Raw genomic sequence first — 16,673 nt, 5'->3', positions numbered from 1 at the left:
AGAGATAACTCAGATACAAACTTCATATTCTAGATGATCTATTAACCAAAAGGGTGCGAATCTCCAATGCTATACCTATCCAGAACATCAACAGAGTTAACAGTCAAGACATAAATTTCACATTGCAGAAGATGTATGGTCAAAAAGTTACATTGTAAAATTATTCTTTTCACTCTGTTATCAATTTTCTTCTGCTAATACTCCTTCCCACATGTTTTTTGCTCCAACTTCCAGAACATCAACAAACTTAACAGTTATGACATAAACTTCACATTGCAGAAGATGTATGGTCAAAAAGTTACATAGTAAAATAATTATTTTCACTATATTATCCATTTTCTTCTGTTAATACTCCTTCCCATATGCTTTTTGTTGCCACTTACACTCCTGCATCACCTACATTAGTAGAAGTAAACAAATCACATGAGATATTGAAGGGTATAAATCAAATACATGCAGATTAGGATAGTGAATTCTTTGTAAAAAAAGACCATTGGAGATATACTTCAAATACTATGTCCTGAATTTCTAACTCTACATATTTTAGAACAGCATAATTGGAGAAGAGGGATTATGAAATTCCCATTCCATTGCAGGAGAAAGAGCGACCTACCAGTTTCTCATATTAACCATCTCTAAAGCTAGATTAGATTGATATTTGAGGCTAGGAACTTCATCATGACTGAACCAGAAAAGACAAAGAAATCATATGATGGATAATAAGGCAGATCTATAGTTATTGTCATCATTGGTTCATTACAAGCAATTCTGTCCAAAAGGGCAGCCCAGTGTATAAGTCTCCTGCCAATGTGGGATCTGGGGAGGGACAGATGTACGCAGCCTTACTCCTACACATACAGCTGTTTCCAAGATTTGAACCTTTGTCACCCAGGTCGCAATGGAGCAAACAGTTTATTTTTTATTTAATGGGTCAGAGACGAAACAATGGAATTGGGACTTGCTCCTCACAGAGCACTCCTCACACCCGACCTGACAGCCACATATCACTGTGTATTGGGAACATCTCCTATGAATAATAACATACAAGTACGGGAGACATTCCCGATGTGCGGCAGATACATGCTGTGAGGTCCGTGCGAGGAGCAGATCTGGACTCGAAACAATGACAATCATCCCCGACATGGCAAAAGGCTATTACAAGAGAAAAGAGTACAGTTTCTATTTAAAATTTCTAAGACTCTACCTTTTCTTTTTTTCCCCCTTTCTCTTAAGCCTGTTGCTGCCCATCAACTCCGTTTTGAGTATAGAGAGAAACCAAGCTCCCCACAAGAATCTCTGTATTGAACCAAGTAGCAGAAATACCCTGGATGCAAAGATCTCTAATTGTTGCAGCTATTGGGTTGTACAAAACCAGCTTTCCATCACCACGCTCAACTAGAATTTCATCATTCTTCATATAGCCCAATGGTTTCAAGTACCTAAGAGGCGTGGTCCGCATAGGTTGCAAAATTGTAAAAATTTTGGTCCAAGACTCCCCAACACCATAATCCTTCATCATCCAAAGCTCGATCATGACACCAACACCATGAGCTGTAGAGACACAGAGGCATCCTCCCAACACCCCTAAATTGAACAATTGCTCAGAAGCTGATTGGGGCTTTGGTATCTCCCGGCATTCCTCAGTAATGGCATCAAAAGAAGCAATCAATTCGGAGGATCCATTAGAAGCCATCCAATGAAGAGCACCATTGACAAGCACCCCAGCATAGTATCCAAAAATTTTAAAAGGAATGTGTGGAATCCTTCTCCATGAATTGCTGCCAAGCGTGTAGACCTCGACTTCTGATTCACAGAAGTGAATGTCTGCTTTATAGATGGACACAATCTTAACCAACTTGTAATCGTGAATCATTGGGTCAAAGGCAAATCCAAAAACAGCTAATCGCCATACCTCAGAATCGTTCCAGGGTTTAGTATCAGTTTTGGGTACTATATTGTACTCCCCAGTGGATGGATTCCATATGAACATGTCACCCGTATCAGAAGCCTTGGTGCACAATAAGCCATTACAGGAACCCAGCAGCTCAACCACTGATTTCCCAAGTGGGTGCTTAAGTAGTACTGCCTTGTCACAGGCATCATAGTCTACAGAGTAGAGGCTGCGAGTTCCGGAACATGTAAGGATGATCTTGCGATCGTTCTCGGTCTCAACAGCTCGATTTAGATGGATTTGAATGAAACTAGGACGATGGAGAAGGGTGTACCAGGATTTGCAAACACACCTGAATCGCAAGAGAGACTTGGCGGGCAACCTTGAGAGAATGTCGACCATGATCTCTTCTGGGATGATGCTCGCCATATCTGATGGTTTCAAGCTTCTACCTTGTGCAGTATATCCTGGTTATGTCGTGGGTTTGAGAAGTTCTGTAGTGGGTTTAAATGACTTTTTTTAGTAGCCAACTCGAATTGAAGCTCGACTCTGAAGTCAAAAAGACAAAAGCCAGTTACATTGTCTGATTCCCTACGGAAGCAACTAAAACATCTCTCGTTCATTGATCTCAGAGTTGTTAAATCTGGGTGAGAGAGGGAGAGGTTGCTTGCAATTATTCTCCTGCAACTTTTTTAAGGTCATCTTCTCGTTTGGGCTGTTGTTAAAGGTTCTCTTTTGTTTTTTTGTTCTGGCTTTTTGTTTTTGTTTTGGTTGTTTTTGAGCAAATTGCTTCATTTTACATCGTTTTCTGAAAAGTAAAGAGAGTGTTGTATTTTATCCTTCCTCAAAAAGTAAAAAAGAAGTGTAAATTACAAAGACCCCCGGGGTCTGTGACAAAGACCCATTACTTTGTTTTGCGATAAAAGATCCTCTGTATTATGACCGTGAGACAAAGACCCCTTTCATTAAGTCTTCCATCCAATAAGGCCAATGTAATATTTTTTAATCCCATACTATCCTTGTAATAATCATTCGGACGAGAAAAAATGTTCTCTGACCTCACGATACACGAACAGCAGTGGCAGTAATTCCCTCTACTTCAGATTCTTTCACATTTCTCTCTCTCCATCTCTCTCCCGATCTCTCTACATTCCCTTCCCCTTCTCTCCTCTCCTTTCCTCTTCCACGCAGTTCGTGCCTTGTCACTCTCCTCTTCGTCTCAAGGTTGAAGACGATGAACAGGGTACAAGATGATGAACTTGTATTATAGGATACAAGTATCTTCTCAGCCGAGAACTACCCAATTCATATCCATGGATATGATTTCTACATCGTTGCAGAGGGCTTTGGGAATTTCAATACGCAAACTGACACGGCTAAGTTCAATCTTGTCGATCCACCAATGAGGAATACTGTTGCAGTAATCCGATTTGTTGCTGATAATCCAGGTAAAACACCAACTCTAATTATGTTCTTATTTGGTATTACCTCCTCTGCATCTTCAATTACAGTTTCACCAATCTGATGCGTTTATTTATTTTATTTGGGAAAAAAACAGGAGTTTGGCTGATGCATTGTCACTTGGACATCAACAAACTTCAGAAGAGCATCTCACCTGACCCAATCATGAATCCACAGGCTGAAACAATAGCAGCAGGAAGCAGAGCTTGAACTTTGAAGGTCTGTGCAGCTCTTAACTCTTAACAAGAGGCAAGCGCTTCATATTCTTCAACTGCCTCTGTTTTTGCAAACTGCAATTGCCAATTGGAAATGCGAAATCTACAAAATGACAAAACAAATAAAAGGGACCAGTAGTAAGCAAACAAGTAGTTGAAAGTTGAAACCATTTGAGGACCATAAGAAACATAAATTCGCCCAGCATATTTAAAACTAACAGAAAATTATTTTTAACGATGTGGTATGGACTTCATTATTTATCAAATACGCTTAACCCACTCACCCTTCGTACCCACTATCTCTTTTTGTTTCCAAATACCACTGTGAGTTCGTCTCTTCTTCTCCCTTCCCTCTCCACCCATTGCCGCTTTGTCACTACAGCCGCCGATAGTTTCATCCCTCTCCGATTCAAGTTTTTCTCTTGTGGTTCTTCTCTCTCTCCACTAATTGACACGCTATTGTACTCCGCCACTGATTCAAGTTTCTCTCTCGTGGTTCTTCTCTCTCTCCACCGACACGCTGTTGTACTCTGGCCACACAGGAACCTTCCTCGCTGCTGCAACCCTCGTCGGTGCTATATTCCGGCCAGCTCCGTAACCCTGCCTCACCCTTGCAACTCTCATGGTTCTTATTGTGCCCCTGCAGCAATCTGAAGTGTAATATTGTAAATATGGGATTTTAAACAACCACACCGATCTTTTTAATCAAGCATTGCCAATGTTATTTAATTTTAGTATAATGATGTGAATCTGACCAACAATAATTTAATGGATTTTAGGCTTGCAATCCAATTTATTCCGTCTTTGATGAAATTTTTGAATCTATAGAACACAAATGGATCAAGAACAAGGATGACAAGCACAGATGATATAGCTGAATTTTACATTGATTTTGTCAAAACATGCTTGTTCAATTCCCATATGTAACATTCATTGAAATGAAAAGCCTTATATTATTTATTTACTTTATTTAGGCCTAATCTCTTTTCCTTGGATAATAAGATCAGACATCCAGTGACCACCCTTCACCTACTTCCCCATCTTCTCCTATGTCGTTAAATAACTCATCCATCTCTATTTCCACCCATCCATCTTCTCCTCTAGGGTAATGTGCCTCTTGTTGACCCATTAACATGGATGGCAACAATAAGGGTGGTTGCAAAGTGAACCTACAGCTATGTACATGGTTGAAAATTACTCCAGTATACAACTAGTGAGGCAATTAGGGATCCAGATACAAAATATGGATATCTCCACCCTTAGTTTTCACAAACCTTACAGACTCTGGTGAGGCAACTGTCTCCAACAGTTAGTAGCAACATCTCCGGCGGTCAGTGGCACTGGTGGAACCAGATGTGAGAGGGGAGGAAGAAAAAGAAGGGGGAGAAAGACGAGTTCGAGATAGAGGAAGGAATGAAAGGGTTTGAGAGTTTGGGCGGGTTGTAGAAAGATTTAGACCGTTAATTTCATATGTAGAAAGATCTATGACGTGTTCAAAATGTATTGGACGGGACAGAAAATTTTTTGTCCCTAGGGAACAAATGATCCGAACTCGAGTGTGATAGGTGGCAAAACACATTAAATAAGTTTCTAAAACCACTCGACCCAAGTGTGAGAATGTGCCATTTCGAAAAAAAGTTGAAGAGTAATTTCGACCATGCACCGGCTCTGAAACACGTTTGAGCGCGTTCAGATCCGGCCTGCACACTATGATTTTTAGATTTGAAAATAAAATTCAGATCAGTTTTAAAATGAGACACCAAACGGGTTTAAGATCTGAAAAGCAAGTTTTCAGACCTCAAACATCTGAAAAGTGCAATCAAATGCCACCTAAGTAATTAGATTGTAAATTATAAGGTATTTTTAGTAAAATACAAACTATAAAGTTGGTTTAATTAAATCTATGAAACTATAGATGTATTCTAGTAAATGACATTTTTGTTAATGGTTTTTACTGTTCAGTCCACCCCACAAATCATACCCGTACAGTTGAGGTAGGTGCCAACTCGAAATTGATGCTAATACATAGGAGGCATTGATGATGTTTAGGTGAAGTTATTTGAATTTTTGAGTTGTTGTAATTCTGCATTGGAATTCAGAGTTCTGAAGTGAAGTGCAGTCTACTTATCCCTTTCTTAATATATACAGCTGTGGTGGTCCATGCTTCTTTTATAACACTATATTCAATTAAATTAAAACGAAAAATATCAAATGAGAGTGGCGCAGCGGAAGCGTGGTGGGCCCATAACCCACAGGTCCCAGGATCGAAACCTGGCTCTGATACAGGAGAAAGGCTTCCGGTGACAATTTATTTTTTCCAAAAACAAATTATTTTCGAAAGTAAGCATTGAGCACAATAAGCATCGCAAAAATCAGTAAGATAAGTAAAGCACCAAATAAACTATTAAACTTAATGCATGTAGATAGCCTTTTTTTTCATTTAATTTTGTCCTTGATTTTTTTTTTTTTTTTTTGAGGGGGGTGAGAAAAATTTTACCCCGAGAGAACACTTTAAATGGAGAAATTAATCAAATTCTGGTATTTAAGCATTTTTTATTTTGATTTGATGAATTGTCTAAGACTAAACACTCGTAAATTGCAGACCTACCTTACCTAAAACATCTATACCCAACCCTGTAGCCTGTAGGTTCCATGAATCATGAAACTAAAGTACCAAATAAACTGAAAGAATCTATCACTATCAGCCCCCTTCATTGGTTCGAAACAAGGCCAGCGCCCCATCTTCGCAATTCCCATGAACCTGGCAAAGCTTCCAACTTTGCATATTTTTATTAAATGCACTTTGTCCCATATCGGTTGCTAATAATTATCTACAAGTGTTCTTCAAAGCGTCCGAGCTATCAAAGGGCACGACCTTACTTGAACAGGATCTGTTCTATAGGCTCGTACCTCTGTATCCTTGAGTTCTAAGGAGACAGGAATCAACGTCTGGTGGATGATTTCGAACCGTGCGATCAGAGCGTGATTAATTGCCTTTGGATCTCAAGATTCGAGTTTCTACGGGCCGTAGAGGATCGTTCCTCAGTCCATCTGATGGCCTGGGATGGTCGCACGGTTGTCTGACAGACTTTCCCCTTTTTTCCTTTTCTTATAAATATATGTTCTGCTGGGCTCAAATGCATCAACATTACTGGTGGCAGGCGGGATTAAACCGTGGAATCAAAGCCAACCTCCCAAGGTTTCTATTAAACCGAATTTTTTAGATTAAGGCAAGTTAAATAACGAATCAGAGTGGCGCAGCGGAAGCGTGGTGGGCCCATAACCCACAGGTCCCAGGATCGAAACCTGGCTCTGATATTAAGAATTTCAGAGAAAGGCTTTCAGCTCTCTTTTGCCAAATTTCACTTTTTTGTTTCTATAAAGAAATGTAAGGCAGGCGGTTGCAATTAGCAAACTTCAAGGGAGGTTTGGGCAACGGTTAAAAACTTCAAGGAGGTTTCAATAATTATCATGTTTTGTTTTCCAATTATTGAACAAAATGAGGGATTTTTTGTGTATTTTCCCTAACAAGTATTAAATGGGAATGTTAAATAAACAACATTTTTTCCATTGACTTGTTTTACAATTATGAATAAAAAGAGTGGAGGTTTGTGTCTTTTTTGTAATAAGCATTAAATGAGAAAGAATAGTCATTTGATGATAAATATTAAATGAGAAAACAAAATTTTATATTTATCATTGCTCCTGTTATTCAAACCATAGAATTAGGGCATTTTAGTCTAGTGAAAATTTCAAAAGCCAACCACATTTATTCATACTTTTATAGATAGTATAGATATAGATGAGTAATCGGTGAATACGAGAAAAAGTACCAGGCCCTATATAAGATAATAGAGTTAAGGGCATCTACCATCATTTTACAAAAGTTCTTAAAACCCACTAAACCTCAACAATAGACCACGGTCGACCCTGCCCAGTTCTAGGCGATGCAGCAGAAGGTTGACCAGATCATCATGATGATGCAAACACTGGGGCAAACAACGCAACCTCCTCAGACCGTCCCCCTTCCTGTCCAGACACTTAACACGACCGATCCTCACCCCAAGGACCCCAAAAAGTGCCACTCGGACAAGCATAGGGCGTGGTCTGACCAAGAAAGGCAGCAATCATCAAGAAGATCGGATTCTCCAACCCAATCTCATGTACATGGTGACCACAGCAAGACGCACTACTCTGCTCGAGTTTCGGCGAAAGAAAGGCTCGGCCAACGTCCGCAACAACGACCAGTCTCCACTACCAAATCCAGCTCGATCAAAGACCACCCCATGATGCCAAAGAAAGAAAGGACCATGCATGCGGCTCCAAACAATAGGGATGCGAAGATTAGGGTGCTCAGGCAGCGCCTGACCAAATTGGAATGCAGCCAAACTGACAGAAGTGCGACTCCTCCTACAGTTCGACCCGTGGAACCTAACAACCAACCCGCGAAGGAGCTAGTCTTCACCCAAGACATCGTGGATGAGCTCCCCCATCCAGCTGGCGACCTTCGCACTTTGAGAAATACGACAGAGCCATAGACCCCAATGACCACATCAAAGGTTTCAAGGCCCTGATGATGTTGCATGGTTCGTCTGAAGGATTGATGTGTAAAGCCTTCGTCGCTACCCTCAAGGAAGTTTCCCAGACATGGTACTCACCCCTTCCCCCCGCGCTCTATCTCCTCTTGGGAACAGCTGGAGAGCCAATTCCTAGTGCAGATCACGGCCAGCCAGCGACATCGGAAGACTTCAGCCAGCCTCATGCAAGTGCAACAGAAGAAGGGAGAGACCCTCAAAGAGTACTTGGCAAGGTCTAACGTTGAGGCCCTACAAGTTCGCACCCTGAACCTGTCTGTGGTAGTTACAACCATCATTTAGGGTTTGCACCCCCTCCACTTTCAGCTTCTCAGTATCAAAGAACCCTCCTCAGACCATAGCTAGGGGTGCTCACGGCTCGGTTAACCGAACCGTGGGGTGATTTTCTGGACTGAACCGATTTGTTTAGTTTTTACATTTAACTGAACCGAAACCGAACCGATGCAACTGGTTAATCGTGGTTTGGTTTTTGATGCAGATCTGTGACCGCAGCTACATCAGGTGGCCCGAGAAGGTGAAGTCCCAAAACAACAAGAAAAGTAAAGATAAGTATTGCGACTTCCATTGGGACCATGGCCACGAGATAGACAATTGTTGCAATCTGCGCCAACACATTGAGGACCTGATCACTCGCGGATACCTGAGAGGATTCATCGACATCAAGGAGCACAAGCCGAAGGAAGAACCGCGCCAGATAGATAGACCTCTAGCCCAGGCTCCCTCGGTCGGGGTCATTGCAGTAATCTCAGGAGGAATGGTCTCCGGGGGAAGCAGCTTGGGTTGCAAGGCATACACACGACTGCTCGAGATCAATGACAGGGAGCAAAAAAGAAGGCGGCAGGATGATCCAATCACCTTCACAAAAGATGACCTCAAGGGGGTCCAGACCCCGCACAATGACGCCCTTGTGATAATTGCCAAGGTGGCCAACTTCGAAGTTCAACGCATCCTAGTGGATATGGGAAGCTCGGCCGACATCCTCTTCAAGGAAGCCTTCGAACAGCTCGGCATCGGCAAGGAACGTCTCACCTCGGTCAACACTCCCTTGGTAAGCTTCTCTAGAGAGTCCCTCATGCCCCAAGGAAAGATCACCTTGCCTCTTCTGATCGGAGATGGTGACATCACCACCACGCCGATGGTCGACTTCGTCATCGTCTGGGTTCTCTCACCCTACAACGCCAGCCTCGGTTGGCCAACCCTAAATGCTCTATGGGCCTCGGTTTCCACTTACCACTTGGCAATTAAATTCTCCACCCCATACTGAGTAGGTGTGGCACATGGAGACCAGAGAGCCGCACGACAATGTTTCTTGACGGCCTAGGGGAAGGCCCCATGCTGCGGAGACACTGACAACGAAGAACATAGACCTACGAGACAAGCTGAAGGCACAGTGCGGCCAGTCCATCGAAGACCTCATACAGGTGCTGCTCTCCGATGAAAACCCCGAGAAGATGGTCCAAGTCAAATCTCTCCTAGAAGATTGTCTTCGGGAAGACCTCATACGATTGCTGAAGGACAACATCGATGTTCACTTGGTCGGTAGAAGACATGCCAAGGCTCGACCCCAAGGTCATCACTCACCATTTGAACGCTGACTCGCGGTACTGACCCATCAGGCAGAAGAAGAGGAGCTTCACCTCAGAACAGTCGTATGTGATCAATGAAGAAGTCTGGAAGCTACTCTACACCGGCTTCATCCGAGAAGTCAAGTATCTAGATTGGCTAGCGAACGTAGTGATGGTGAAGAAGGCCAACGGAAAATGGAGGATTTTCATCAATTTCACCGACCTGAACAAAGTCTGTCGAAAGACAGCTTCCCCTGCTGAGGATCGACCAGCACATCGACGCAATGGCAGGGCATGAACTCCTGAGCTTCATGGATTTATTTTCAGGCTACAACCAAATCTAGATGCATCTGGACGACCAGGAGAAGACAACCTTCATCACTAACCAAGGACTTTACTACTACAAAGTGATGCCCTTCGGTCTCAAGAATGCCGATGCTACTTATCAGCGTTGGTGAACCATGTTTTTAAAGATCAACTCGGCCGCAACGTGGAGTCGTACATGGATGACATGCTGGTAAAGAGCAAGAAGGTCGAGCACCACCTAGACGACCTTAGAGAAGTCTTTGGCACCCTCAGGAAGTATCGAATGAAGCTGACTCAACGAAATATATAGTCACCTTGGGCCTACAAAGAAGTACAGCACCTCATCGGACGAGTAACCACCCTTAGCAAGTTCATGTCAAAGTCCGCAGACAGATGTCTGCCCTTCTTTAAGGCCTTGAAAAAGGTGAAATATTTCTAGTGGACCAAACAATGTGAACGGTCCTTCCAAGAACTAAAGAGGTACCTGAGTTAGCCGCCCGAAGACGTGCTACTGCTCTACCTCTCGGCTGGAGACGAGGTGGTCAGCTCAGTCCTGGTAAAGGAGGAAGACCAAACACAAAGGTCGATCTACTACACCAACAAGGTCCTCAACAGCGTAGAAACCCAATACTCGAATTTGGAGGTTGCCCTGCCCTTAATCACCTCAACAAGAAAACCCAGGCCCTACTTCCAAGCCCACAACGTCTGAGTGCTTACCAACCAGCATCTCAAACAAGTTCTGCAGAGGCCAGAAGCATCTAGCCGCCTAGTGAAATGGAGCGTGGAACTGAGCGAGTTTGACATTGATTACGCGCCTCAGCCTTCCATCAAAGCTCAGGCCTTGAACAACTTCCTGGCCGAATGCTCCTTCATGGCACAAGACCCAGTTGCACCACCGTCGGTATTGACTCTTCACGTGGACGGTTCATCCAACCAGCAAGGTAGCAGAGTCGGGCTCATCGTCCTCGGCCTAGAAAACACCGTATTAGAGCACGCTCTCAGACTCAAATTCAAGGCATCCAATAATAAAGCTGAGTACGAAGCTCTGATCGCCAGACTTCGGCTCTCCCTAGACCTCGTATCCGGTGACTTGAAGCCTTCAGTGATTCCCAGCTAGTGGTCAACCAGAACCTCGGCCAATTCGAGGCAAGGACACCAACCATGGCGAGCTACCTATAAAGGGTGCAAGAACTCATCTAACGACTCGAACATTTCACCGTCCAGTAGATCCCTCAAGCCGAGAACGTATGAGTTGATGCACTTTCAAAGCTCGCTATCTCACCACAGGCAAACCTTGACCCAACAATTCAGATGGATACACTAGCTCATCCCAGCATCTCGGCAATGGCCTTCCTCATCCTCCTTGTTCAACAAGGCCCGTCCTAGATGGACCCCATAGCACAATACATTCGGGATGACACACTACCAGAAGACTGAGCCGAGGCTAAGAGGCTCGTACATAGGTCGGCCCGATACTGCCTCATCTAGGTACAGCTCTACCGCCAGTTACACACTCTCCCCTACCTAAGGTGTCTCCCCCCTTCCAAGGCCGACTATGTCCTTTGGGAGATACACGGAGGTATTTGCGGAGATCACCTCGGTGCTCGAACCTTGGTGCATAAGACACTTCGGCAAGGTTACTTTTGGCCGACCATGAAGTAGGATGTAGCCCAACTCGTTAGGAAGTGCAGTCGTTGTTAAAGGCACTCCAACGTTCATCACCACCCAGCAGTTCCTCTAAAGACGATCATAAGTTTGTGGCCCTTCACCCAATGAGGAATGGACATCCTCGAACTGTTCCCTACCGTGGTTGGGCAAAATAAGTTCCTCCTCGTCATAGTAGACTATTTCACCGTCGAAGCCCTGGCACGCATCACCGCACAGAATGCCCGGAATTTCTTCTAGAAAGCATCATGTGTTGATTCGGTATTCCTCGGGTCCTCATCACCAACAACGGCACTTAGTTCACCGATCGAAAGTTTGAAGCCTTCTATGCCAAGTTGAAGATAGATCACCGAACCATAGTCGTTCATCAACCTCAGAGCAACAAACAGACCGAAGTGACCAACCAAATCCTACTGCACGGCCTGAAGATCAAACTTAATAAGGCCAAGGGAAGGTGGGTCGAAGAACTGTCGAGCATCCTCTAGGCATATAGGACCATACCGCGGACAACTACTAGAGAAACATCGTCCAGCCTAGCATACGGGGCCGAAGCCATGATCCTCGTAGAGATAGGCTCTCCAACTCTCTAGACCGAGCTCTACGATGACGAGTAGAACAGAGAGGACCTTCGTGCAAAGCTCGACCTGGTGGATGAAGCACGTGGCCGAGCATACCTCAGGATGGTAGTGCAGCAGCACCGGATGTCTAAGTACTACAACTCCAAAGTCCGAAGAAGAGAGTTCAAGACAGGCGACCTCGTCTTTCACAAAGTCATAATACCAACACTAGGAGAAGGGAAGGTCGGACCAAATTGGGAAGGATCGTACAAAGTTACCTCGTACCGAGGAGTTGGAATACCGGAAACTTGAGGATGTACTATCAATAGATCACATCAATAAAAGCCTCATTTTTACATTCAACTGTTCAGTTCACACCGCACAACACACACTGCATAGTGTGCGCTGCACAAGCACACATTGCCCAATCGAACTCTAACGGCTGAGGCGCCCGCGCACTGCTTTCACTCATCACTACACACACGATCACACTTTGACAGTGCATAGTTAACCAAGTTTACCAGCTGACTTGGCCGACCCACAACGGCCAGAGCCCGAAGCGCGAACGTAGCCATTGCCTCCAAAGGCAAGAGGATGGCCATTGAACTCCCCACACACGACTGACAATTTGTCAGAGCAGAGACAGCCGAGGAACATGGCTTGCCCAAAAAGAGTGTGAAGCTCCCCAAGACCAGGTGCCACCAAGCATTCCCCAAGTGACGAGAGCCCGAAAGCACCTTGGCCAGCACAAAGCCGAAGACTAGGCCATCAAGATCTCGGCTACCCCAGACTTCAGCCAAAATAAGACCGAAGCATATAAAATAACTTATCAAATTCAAAATAATATCTAAATTATATAAAAAATTAATAAAAATAATTAATCACTTATAAAAAATACTAAAATGATTAAATTTTAATAAAAATAAAAATAAAAATAATAATATTTAATAAATAATTAATTATTTAATTGTTAACAATATTGGAATAACATGAATAAAAATAATAAAATAAATAAAAACTAATAATAATTACTAAAAATAATTAATAATTATAAATAACACAATAAAAATTATTAAAAATAATAGTTACTAATAAAAAATATTAAAATGATTAAAATTTAACAAAAATTAAAATAATCAATAAAAATTAATAACTAATTATTTAATTATTAATAATATTTAAGGAACACAAATAAAAATAATAAAATAATTAATAATTAATAATTATAAATAACACAATAAAAATTAATAAAAAAATAATTAATCACTAAATAAATATTAATGTTTAATAAAAATATTAAGATAATTAATTAATTAAAATAATAATAATAATTATTATTATTATAATTATAATAATAATAATAATTATTATTATTATTATTATTATTATTATTATTATTATTATTATTATTATTATTATTATTATAATAATTATTATTATTATTATTATAATAATTATTATTATTATTATTATTACTATTATTATTATTACTATTATTATTATTACTATTATTATTATTATTATTACTATTATTATTATTATTATTACTCAACCGTTGTCGTTGCACTTGCAACGACAGTGGCGGAAGACAAGAGAGGGAGAGAGAGAGAACCACCACTGTTAAGAGTCGTTGCAGTGGTGGCATGAAGATAAGAGAGAGAGAATGGTTGAATGGATTCACAAGAGAGCGAAAACACGAATGACGTTCTTCCTTCCCATCCCTGAGAGCGTAAACACGAGTGGCGTTCTTCCTTCCCATCCCTAAGAGCGAAAACACGAATGACTTAGGTTTTTTGGGTTGGGGTTATATAGGGGTAAAGTATGTCATTTCAAAAAAAAGTTGAAGAGTAATTTCGTTCATGCGCCGACTCGAAAACACGTCTGAGCACGTTAAGAGCCGACTCGTGCACTATGGTTTTCTTCATATCTGAAAACAAAATTCAGATCAGTTTTAAGATGAGACATCAAATGTGTCTAAGGTCTGACTAAAAAATGCAATCAAATGCCACCTAAGTAATTAGATTGCAAACTATAAGGGGTGCTTTAGTAAAATACAAACTATAAAGTTGGTTTAATCAAATCTATGAAACTATAGGGATGTTCTAATAAATGGCCTTTTCCTTAATGGTTTTTATGTTCTAGGTGGTGTTTGAAATTTTGAATTATTGTAGTTCTTCATTGAAATTCAGAATTTTGACGTGAAGTGCAGTCAACTTATCCCTTTCTTAATTAATACAGCTGTGGTGGTCCAAGTATAGCACTATTTTGAATTAAATTGGAACAAATAAAATGCCCGTCTGTATTGAATTAAATTGGAACAAATTTTGAATTAACGGTGATAACGGTTAAACATGGACGGGACGGAAAAGGTAAAATGGCCGTTATTCTCCTATGCGAAATTACATATGGGAGGGGGCGGAGGAAGAAGAAGAAAATAGGGAGAACGAAGAGGAGAGAGAGAAAGCGGGAAGCGCTGCTGGAGAGGTCCGCTGCTGCAACTTGCAGCAGCGGCGGTGATGAAATAGTGGCGAGAGGGAGAGGGAGAGAGAGAGAATGAATGGGACGGGGAGAAAGAGAGAGTTGCAGAGAAGTTCGGACTTTGAACGTGAACGAACTTTGAACGACTGAACGAAGTCTCAGAAGGAAGTCTCAGAGAGAGAGTTTACATACAGAGGTCCGATTCCAAGAGGAATCTTCGAGTTGTAGAATCTAAACAATCTGTTGCTACTGTCGAACAATACAGAGGTCCTATTCCGCCAGAAATCGGGAAGTTGTGCAATTTGAGTTTCTTAGATCTCAGGTCGAACAGTTTGCGGGGTCATACCGTCGGAGATATCTGGTTGCCAGAACCTAAGTCAAGGATTGATAGAAGGAGATTTGAATCCAAATCTTGGATCGCTGGCGTCGCTTAGCAAATTCATCCTTCGAAAGAATCAATTTTCAGGTTCAATCCCGTCACAACTCGGCTCGTGTACGAAACTACAGCTCCTTGACTTGGGCAGAAACCAATTCATAGGAGAGATTTCACCGAGCCTGGGCAAAATTCTGGTTCTAGAGATAACTCTAAATCTTAGCTGGAATGAGCTTTCTGGCAAGATCCCAGAGAAGCTCTTCGGATTAGATAAGCTCGGAATCTACCGTGCTTTGATTCCAGTGGAGGGTCATTCGGAGAACATTTCCGGAGAGCAGAGCTGAAAGAATCAGCATGTAGCTATCGGATGCTCACCCAAATGGATGTCTTGAGTTTTTTGAGGATGCACAGCTCTAAGATGGGCAATATCTTATCACGCAGTGTTGGGGAATTGAAGGTCATTGCTGAAAATGTTTTTGCTGTAATGTAACTAACCGGGCAAAAGTCATAGAAGATATTAAATGCACGAGGACTGCCTCCCTTAATGCTGTTCCAATTGTTGAAGCTTCAGATGCTACTGAAGAATATCACACCCAGCTTATCGATGTATGTCTTCTCAAGCTGCTTCTTATATTAAGTTCTGCTTCACGTTGTTCTACTTCTCCAGCACTTACTTGCCATTTGCCTGTATAACTGTATTGCAGGGAAAAGGTAGAGTTCAGATCTCTGCAAGCGATCTGAGGGGATGCCCAATTGCTTTAATGCAGTCATGGCTGTCTATTGGTGTTATAGAGTTCATAGAGCATATATCAATAGCCCCCAGTAATCTTGCGGGTGATTTAGGCTATTCAGCAAGAGAACTGGTAATTGCTACGCCAGTTCAAGCCTTTCTGAAGTCATTAACAAGGTTGTTGGTGCACATTTGCACCGAGTGTGGGTTGTAGACCAACAGGGTTTGCTTACAGGAGTTGTACCACTGACAGATATGATTCGAGTGATAAGGGAGTCACTGTTGTCCGAATTTGGAGCGACATGAGTGTCTGTACATGTATATACCGACTCCTGAGTAGGTTTTGGAGCGACATGAGTGTCTGTACATGTATATACCGACTCCTGAGTAGGTTGAGTTGTCTGGAATTTCATGTTTCTCAGGCAAGTCTGGAAGTAAGGAATGCAGTGCAGTGAAATTTTTCAGAGTTATATAATGGGACGATGTTCAGTTGTAGTATTTTGAAGTTAAAAACAAAGTCTTCATCTTCCACCTGCTGCACATTCTGACATGTATGGATTCCAGTTTAAACCTTCAGCTGCTCCAAATAGAAAGTTGGTCTAATTGTCTAGCATAAGCTAGACCCAAATTCTAATTGGACAGTCTTGATTCCCACATGCATGGGATTTGGTCTTGATTTCTTATTTGGGTTCTCATGCATGGGATTTGGGCTTGATTTCTTATCTGGGTTCTCTTGATTTCTACTTCTGGACCACCCTTTGCTTGCCTGTAGTCTCAAGATAAACTACAACTGCAGCAGTAAGAACACAGAAATAAAGAAAGAACTATAGAAAGGGA

General features: G+C 42.1%; 1 protein-coding gene, 2 non-coding genes and 1 pseudogene across 4 annotated transcripts; 3 read left to right on the top strand and 1 right to left on the bottom strand.

Annotated features, from left to right (window-relative positions):
- Positions 1-41: 41 nt before the first annotated feature.
- LOC104609821 (F-box protein CPR1-like) lies at positions 42-2,632 on the bottom strand. The gene is made up of 2 exons (XM_010276204.3): positions 1,205-2,632; positions 42-396 (listed from the first exon to the last, which is right to left on the bottom strand). The coding sequence occupies exon 1, from the start codon at positions 2,318-2,320 to the stop codon at positions 1,229-1,231; it is 1,092 nt and encodes a 363-aa protein (XP_010274506.1). The 5' UTR covers positions 2,321-2,632; the 3' UTR covers positions 42-396; positions 1,205-1,228.
- Positions 2,633-6,437: 3,805 nt separating this feature from the next.
- Positions 6,438-6,657, top strand: LOC148804382 (small nucleolar RNA U3). Its single transcript, XR_016081505.1, has one exon. It is a non-coding gene; the product is annotated as a small nucleolar RNA U3 (small nucleolar RNA).
- A 156-nt stretch (positions 6,658-6,813) lies between these two features.
- Positions 6,814-6,885, top strand: TRNAM-CAU (transfer RNA methionine (anticodon CAU)). Its single transcript has one exon. It is a non-coding gene; the product is annotated as a tRNA-Met (tRNA).
- Positions 6,886-8,143: 1,258 nt separating this feature from the next.
- LOC148804381 (uncharacterized) lies at positions 8,144-16,357 on the top strand (annotated as a pseudogene). Its single transcript, XR_016084016.1, has 4 exons — positions 8,144-8,365; positions 8,641-9,210; positions 15,049-15,712; positions 15,811-16,357. The product of XR_016084016.1 is annotated as an uncharacterized LOC148804381 (transcript).
- The last annotated feature ends 316 nt before the right edge of the window (positions 16,358-16,673 follow it).

This window comes from Nelumbo nucifera, chromosome 1, assembly GCF_055504915.1.
Source record: "Nelumbo nucifera cultivar China Antique chromosome 1, China Antique-T2T, whole genome shotgun sequence".
In the NCBI taxonomy this organism is placed as follows: domain Eukaryota; kingdom Viridiplantae; phylum Streptophyta; class Magnoliopsida; order Proteales; family Nelumbonaceae; genus Nelumbo; species Nelumbo nucifera.
This window is presented reverse-complemented; position numbering and strand designations above follow the sequence as displayed.

Bases quoted from the DNA above. Each gene is read 5' to 3' on its own strand.
- LOC104609821 (XM_010276204.3), bottom strand. From the start codon at position 2,320: ATGGCGAGCATCATCCCAGAAGAGATCATGGTCGACATTCTCTCAAGG.